The sequence below is a fragment of the Rutilus rutilus genome, assembly GCF_951802725.1.
Source record: "Rutilus rutilus genome assembly, chromosome: 3".
NCBI lineage: Eukaryota > Metazoa > Chordata > Actinopteri > Cypriniformes > Leuciscidae > Rutilus > Rutilus rutilus.
Genome location: NC_140211.1, coordinates 39,003,059 through 39,010,030, shown reverse-complemented (window position 1 = coordinate 39,010,030; position 6,972 = coordinate 39,003,059). Strand labels below are relative to the sequence as shown.

Genomic DNA, 6,972 nt, shown 5'->3' with positions numbered 1-6,972 from the left:
AAATAGTTCCACTTGAATCTCTCCATGTTGTGTGTCTTTCAAAATGTTTCTGTGTTTTTGCATTTTTTTCCCGAAGTCCACAACAAACAAAATTACACTAATGCCTTTATACAACAGGAGATAAAGTGGCTCAATACTCCAGCATAACAAGAAAACTGCATTATGAAACACCCCCAATACCTCACAAACATGACCAGAAATTACATCAGTCTGACTCTGAATACTTTTGTCCACACATATTAGCTTTCTCAAGTCGGCCGGCAAATGTATTTCATGCCCAAATCTATTCCACTCTGTTAAACTCTGTCCTAAATTGCTAAAGTGTCAATGGGTCATCCATCAATGAAAGTCTTTTCAGCACAAATCCTCGGACACTTTCTCTTTGGTCACACACTTTCACCTTGACTCTCTTACAATCTCAGACTGGGGCAAAATGTTCTCACACTCAATGGATTCAGAGAGGGAGACAAAGCCTCTTTCTGGCCTGCTATGGAAGCTGTGCATGCATTTGTCTGGGGATTGAGGGTATCGATCTGTAGAGGGGTTATCTTAAGGCGAGGATGTGCTGGTGGTATAGCAGCTGTATAGGGTGCTTTTGAGCAGACAAAGGACGGCATGGGAAAAAGAAAGGAAGTTGGGCTTTGATTTATGGGTCTCATTGGCTAGTGGGTGTCTCTGGTGACAATGTCGGTATATGAGGATGAATGCACAAACATGCATGTGTGCGCACACACATATAGACATAGACATAACCCTACTTATGCTATCTCATGCTTGTCTCTCGCTCTGTAAAGCTCATTGCACATGTTTTATGTACAAATTATATCTCCATTCACAAGAAATGTGCATTTCTGCAAACAAACAAACATAATCACTCTCAAAAGCTGTAATGCGCATTCTCAAAAAAGCATTGGGTCTGATTAGATAACCATAATTCAAAAGGACCGCATTGTCCCTATAGAGTTGTTCTCTTTGCATGGCTGCTTCTGTAATGATGCATAATGATACATCCACATTATTGCAGATGTAGATTATATGGTCAGAATGAAGGCTGTTTGTGTGTGCTTTTGCTCAACTTGTGCTGTTACTACAGTGTTTTCAGTGTTTTCAGCATGTTTTGCAATCATTCAGTGGGATCCATATAAAAATGTTGTGTGTGTCAACACTTTACTTTCCCTAATTGCCCATGGCATGCTGGGACTGTTTAAACAAAACCCCACCACATTAGCTTCACACTGCTCGATATGTGAGAGGTTAGGATCTTTCGCACTGCTCTGTGATCAGCACTAACCACCCAAACATGGCCAACACCACTACGAGAGTGGCTGCAAAACCGAACTGGAATCAGAAGAGGGCAGTTCCTTCCGCCTTGGAGGGATTACAGCTTTACCGGAAGAGGGAAGGAAAGAAAGGTTAAGCCACTGCTGGTTGCCAGATTCAGCACCTTTCTTTTCGCAGTGTTCATGTGCGCCTCACGCAGAGGGTCTAGCCCTTTATATTAGAGCACAGTGATAACAGGACACAGAGAGGAAACAGCACAGCAATCGTTGAGAACAGTAAGTTACTTATTTTAACTAACAATATATATGAACTAAACTAATGTTTGATTTAATAACCATGTGTTTGATGAAACCCGCTTGTTCTATTTTATAGGTTTGAAGCCATATGAAATGCCTTTTTACAAATTTTGCAGAGATAGATAGATAGATAGATAGATAGATAGATAGATAGATAGATAGATAGATAGATAGATAGATAGATAGATAGATAGATAGATAGATAGTTTGAATACTTTGAATGTCATGACTAACCAAGGCATTCATACAATTTTAAGCTTTTTCTCTGGAAGTTGATAACATCTGCTAGCAGTCAGCAGCGGACTTGTCCAGGTTAACCTCAAGATAAATCTCTGTTCTGAGTGATATTTGAAATGTGCCAAAGAACAGAGCGCATTATAGGCTACTGCCTAAACTGCTTGTCTTGTCTGGTTTAAGCTGGTCTTCCAGTCTGACCAGCTGAAAAGTGGTCAGAAACCCTCAAAAACCAGCCAGCAGACCTGACAAGGATGGGAGACGAGAAATGTTGCTGTCTTTTTTAATGCTATTTTCTGTCTGTAATCTACGAGAACGTGTTTGTTTTATAAAAAAAAAAAAAATGTAGCACTTGTTATTTCTGCGCAATAGCCGAAACAATTGCATTCTTTGGTCCATCTTTGCGAAGAAAATAGGCGAGGTTTGAGCATTTCCCCGAGCGCGAGCAGCAATGCAGTCCAATCAATTACGTTTAATTCAATTCACTTAAACTTCCAGCGCGCTGCGAAAGAGAAGCATTTATTGATAATGAATTCAGAGCGCTCCTCCTCCTCCTCTCGTACTCCTGCTCGCCGCTGCGCATTAAGAGACAGCTGGCGATGAGAGGAATATCCCTCTACTCTCATCTCTGTCACCTCACTTGTGTTTTCCTCAAGCACTGCGGACAGAAAACGCTGTGCGCGGAGCTTTATAAGACACGGCACGAGGAGGATGCGGACCGCCGGGGTTTGGCCAGCGACCGTCACTCTCCTGGTCCCCTGGGACTGATTTTCGGTCAAAAATATTGAATGGGCGTTTGTATCGCCGTCTCCGCTGATTTCCGTGGATACCTGCTCGGATATTGTGTGATACGGCTTCAGGATGAAGAGGATGAACGTAAGCACTTCAAGTGTGTTACTGTGCAAGCATGCTGACTGCATTCGGTGTGTGTTGAAGCGCGGCTGAGTTTATTTTGTTTGGCATTGGCTTTACTGTACGATCAACGCGCAACTTTATCGTCTTCGGATGCGTTTCAGGTGTAATGTTAAGGCATGAAACGCGACTAAGACAAATCTATCTTCAACTCTTAGAAACAAGGATTAAGATTCGTTGTTTGCTGAGACAGACATTTATCGATTGTTCGTTCCATTTGTGCGGAGATGCAGTTCGTGACCGGGTGCGTTTACGCGTTTTTTTTTTCCTCTGGCTACATCATTAACACTGAAAATAACACACTGAAATTAACACTTTATAATGATAAAGTGAGAAAGTATAGGCTACATGCTCTAGTGTGCCTTCTTACAAAGGCAATTGCAGGCATTGCTCAAACATAAGTCATTTACAATTAATTAGAAATGGGAATCGATTCTGGATGCGATTCTGATTCCTTTTAACGATTCAGTTTCCTTGACGGCTCTTCCTCTTAGTAGGCTAATAAAGAAAAATCCGATTTGTAATTGCATTAATCGGTATGTTGCATTTCTATAATAAATATACGTAATATAGGAATTACAAAGAACGTTTGACACTGACTTTTAATTTGCCTATACTTTTAGCAAATAATTGGCCCTAACTACATTAAAGTAAAATACAATTAACTAAGTAAAATACGAATGCCATTTCATTCATTCATGCATTCATTCATTCAAATGCATACAGCTAACAAAACTCATAATGTGTATCTTTAAATAAATTAAGTAGCCTACAACATTTGGGGGAATTTCTTTCAACTTGACAGCGTTCTAAAAACGAGCTGGAAAAAGACGAGCACATTGGAACGCAATCAAGCGTTTTGACGCTTTGACCATACCCTATACCGTATAACGCCTACTACGGTCACAGAATGTCGATGGGTCACAGCTAGAATAAGGTGTAACACCGGCTTATTTGTTCGGGAATCACATTACACTGACCGCTGTGTTTTGTCCACGTTCACACAGATACAGATAAGGTTGTAAATCGTTAAGAGAATGCTAAATACGCTTACTTTTACACATCCGTTCAGTGATTTACCACAGTGACAACCTCATTTTAATACCAAACTGACTCCCCTTAATTTGAACAACTGACAATCAAGTAAACTTGTGCGGAACCGTGAACTTCATTCACTAGGCTACAATTTACGGGTATTTACTCATTTATTCAATAAGGTTGTTTAATAGTGTTAAACTATTTACGTGTTATGGACGAGGACGCCACCATTTTTTCTTTAGTCAAATAGCATTCTAACAGACGATTCTTACAATTTCTGCGATATAGCCTTTAGTAGCCTATGCTTGCACAACATGGATTATTTAAAAGATTAAAACATCTAGAAAATCTTACGAGCCATAGAAAATCTTACTCAACATTTAATAAACGAATCCAATCTAGATGCTAGTTCATCTGTCAAATCTAGTATGCTGTTCCGAATTCAGCCACTGTCACTATGGTTACGAAAATAGAGATTTGAAAAGACACTTGACATCAGTAATTTGTTTATACAGTCACACCCATTAATACATATGTTTGTTAATCCCAAACACTTGACTGTGTGAATGTAATTTTTTATTAATTAAAACAAAGCAGCTCACAAGACTACTGTTTTGGGAGTCTGGCCATGCTTTATATTTTTGATAAACTTAAAAGAACTGTATCGAGAGTAATTGTTACAGGAATCAGACTACACTGGTCGCTGTAAGTTTTGCGGTGTAAATTCAAATGGAACTGCTTCTGAATAGAAACTAGTGCTTGATTGTCAAGGTGTGGTCATGTTTACCACTGTTCAGCAGATTTCCACAGGCGAAACCCAGTCATTTTAATAGGAATCCACACAAAATGTAATGTGAGGCTCAAAGATTTCTCCACAGAAATTTGCCTGGGTTGAAAGTGCCAACTGTGCTTTATAATTCATTACACTATTGACAATAGTGAATTTTTTTTGCAAATGTGACTACATTCTCAGTCTTAAAGAGATTCCACCAAATTTTGTGTCCATACGCAACCATCCATCCGTTCCAGTCCTGGATTTCTAAAGTTGTTAAATTCTGTTTGCAGCCTCGCTGGAAGTCGCCACCCATGTGGCCGTCCGTAGTGGGCAGCAGGCAGCCCTGTCCCCGTGAATCTGCTCTGCGTAAGGCAGCCATTAGTGGGAACGTCCTTGCACTCCCACCGTTCCATGTCCCCACGGGCAGGAGCGTCCGGGTCTTCATCTGTGCCAACCCTGATGGTAAGTAGCTTTTTCCCTCACTGTAAATGTGAAAAAAAAAAAAAATACTTTGGGTTCTTCATAGTGCCACACTCAAAGAAGTCATTTAAAGGTGCACCAAATATCCTTTCCTAATAATAAGCTTACTGGAGGAACCGTTTATGGTCTTTAGAGTTCTCAATTTTGCAAATTCGCCAACTTACCTTTAAAATTGGGCCTAGAGGTTCTCCAGAAGGTTGTGATGTGATGACTAGGCACCATTTTGGAGTTCCTAAGATCAAATATCTTTCATTTCTAAATAGTTTAGACTATTCATGACAGGTGCATGAATATGTGTGTATGAGAACTTGAGAATCACCTGGACCCAAGGACCATACTGACGGCAGTGCACAAACACACTGTTCTGTCAACCAGACTGACACCTGTTAATGCGCGAGCGATGTGCTAGACGTGCTTTATCATCCAATGTGTTAATGAAAAAATTTTCAGTAATGAATTCAGATGGCAATGAGAGTTCCACATCATGCCGTTTCATAACACATGCTGCCATCCTCAGAGATATGGCCATTGCTAATGTCTGCAGGACCGCTGTCCCGTGTGCTTTGACAAGAGCAGCAGTGACAGCAGTTAGTGGAGCCGTCTGTCTCAGCACTGAACATGGGTTTCAACAGTCCACAAAAACACTGGCCAAGCAACCGTGACACAAAATACTGTGCTGCTTTACAGTCATACAGTCTCTAATATTAATATAGGGGAGCTCTTAGTCTTCAGTTTGCTCGTGGCTGTGCTTAACAGAGTGGGAATTTCTTGCTCCTATCCTGAGAAATCGGTCATCATTTCCACCATCGATTGCTCATTTTTACATCTTAAGGCTTAAACCCAGGGCTGCTTAGAATTGACCTCAGATTTAATGAGTGCCAGGGGAACTAGGCGGCACATACAGTATGCAGTCATAGATTTAAATATGGGCTGCAGGGAGACCTTAAAATAGTCTTCTAATCTAGGAGTAAACAAGCCAAGGGAAAGTATAAAATGGGTTAGGAGGGAGATAGAGAAAGAGGAATGGAGAAATGAGTGCAGAGAGGTGAGAATGAAGTGAAAGGAGGGAAGATACCGGTGAATAAATTAGATCGGCGCAAGGACGTCTTAAAATGATGACCTTTCAAGCTGAAGGATTCACGATAAAGACTCCTCTAAAACGCAGCTATAACATAGGCGACCTCGTCATATTCCACCTGTAGATGCACTCGTTCCTAATGCACATGGATGTGGTTACATGCATTATTCCTAAATAATAATAATAAATAAAAAAACAGGCCATTATTTACTGGTAAATAATAGTATCCATTATATATATATACATATATTATAATATTAATATTATAACTACTATGTACTTGCCATTTGTTACAATATACTTAACCCCAACCATAACTCTAAACATACCTCAAACTCATTAGCAGTAAATGTGGGAATTTTCCAGAATATAGCTAGACAGTAAATCCATTTTGTAGATATTTAATGTTAGAACATATATAAAGTGTGAACAAACTTATTATATGTTACTTATTTTATAATTATTTTAAATTATAAGTTGGAATGTGTCATGTTAAATACTTTCTCATATACCCTAATTTAATATGAAGAGACAATAAATAAGTCATCCATGCAATAGATTGATTTTCCTGAAAAGTGTAAACACTGTGGCTCTGTAGTGCTGTCAAACACTGTTCAGTTTGTTTGAGTATCCTGACCAGCCGATACAGCAACATTGGCTCAACCAATGTGTGAGCTTGGGGCAGGACTACTTGTTTGTTTGGCCAGTAGCAGCCATATGGCGTTTTATTGGAAAACCCGCTTGAAATGGTTGTTATTTTTTGCAGTTTTATTTTTCATTTAATGAAGCTAATTTCAGCTAAGTTAAATAGTAAAATAGTTTCCACATCCAAATACCATTCTGTATAATCACATTCAACCTTCAATGAATGTATGCAG

At 39.6% G+C, this 6,972-nt stretch overlaps 1 protein-coding gene across 2 annotated transcripts in view; it reads left to right on the top strand.

The window, feature by feature from the left end:
* The first annotated feature begins 1,469 nt into the window (after positions 1–1,469).
* nwd2 (NACHT and WD repeat domain containing 2) overlaps positions 1,470–6,972 on the top strand; it is a 73,680-nt gene continuing 68,177 nt past the window's right edge. Inside the window, exons 1-2 of one of the 2 annotated variants that reach the window (XM_084405133.1) lie at positions 1,470–1,556; positions 4,827–4,998. In XM_084405133.1, the coding sequence (XP_084261259.1) occupies positions 4,848–4,998 (151 nt within the window). In that variant the 5' untranslated portion in view covers positions 1,470–1,556; positions 4,827–4,847. Of the gene's footprint in view, positions 1,557–2,606; positions 2,688–4,826; positions 4,999–6,972 lie in introns of those variants that run through there. The other variant, XM_084405132.1, reaches the window with a different exon arrangement.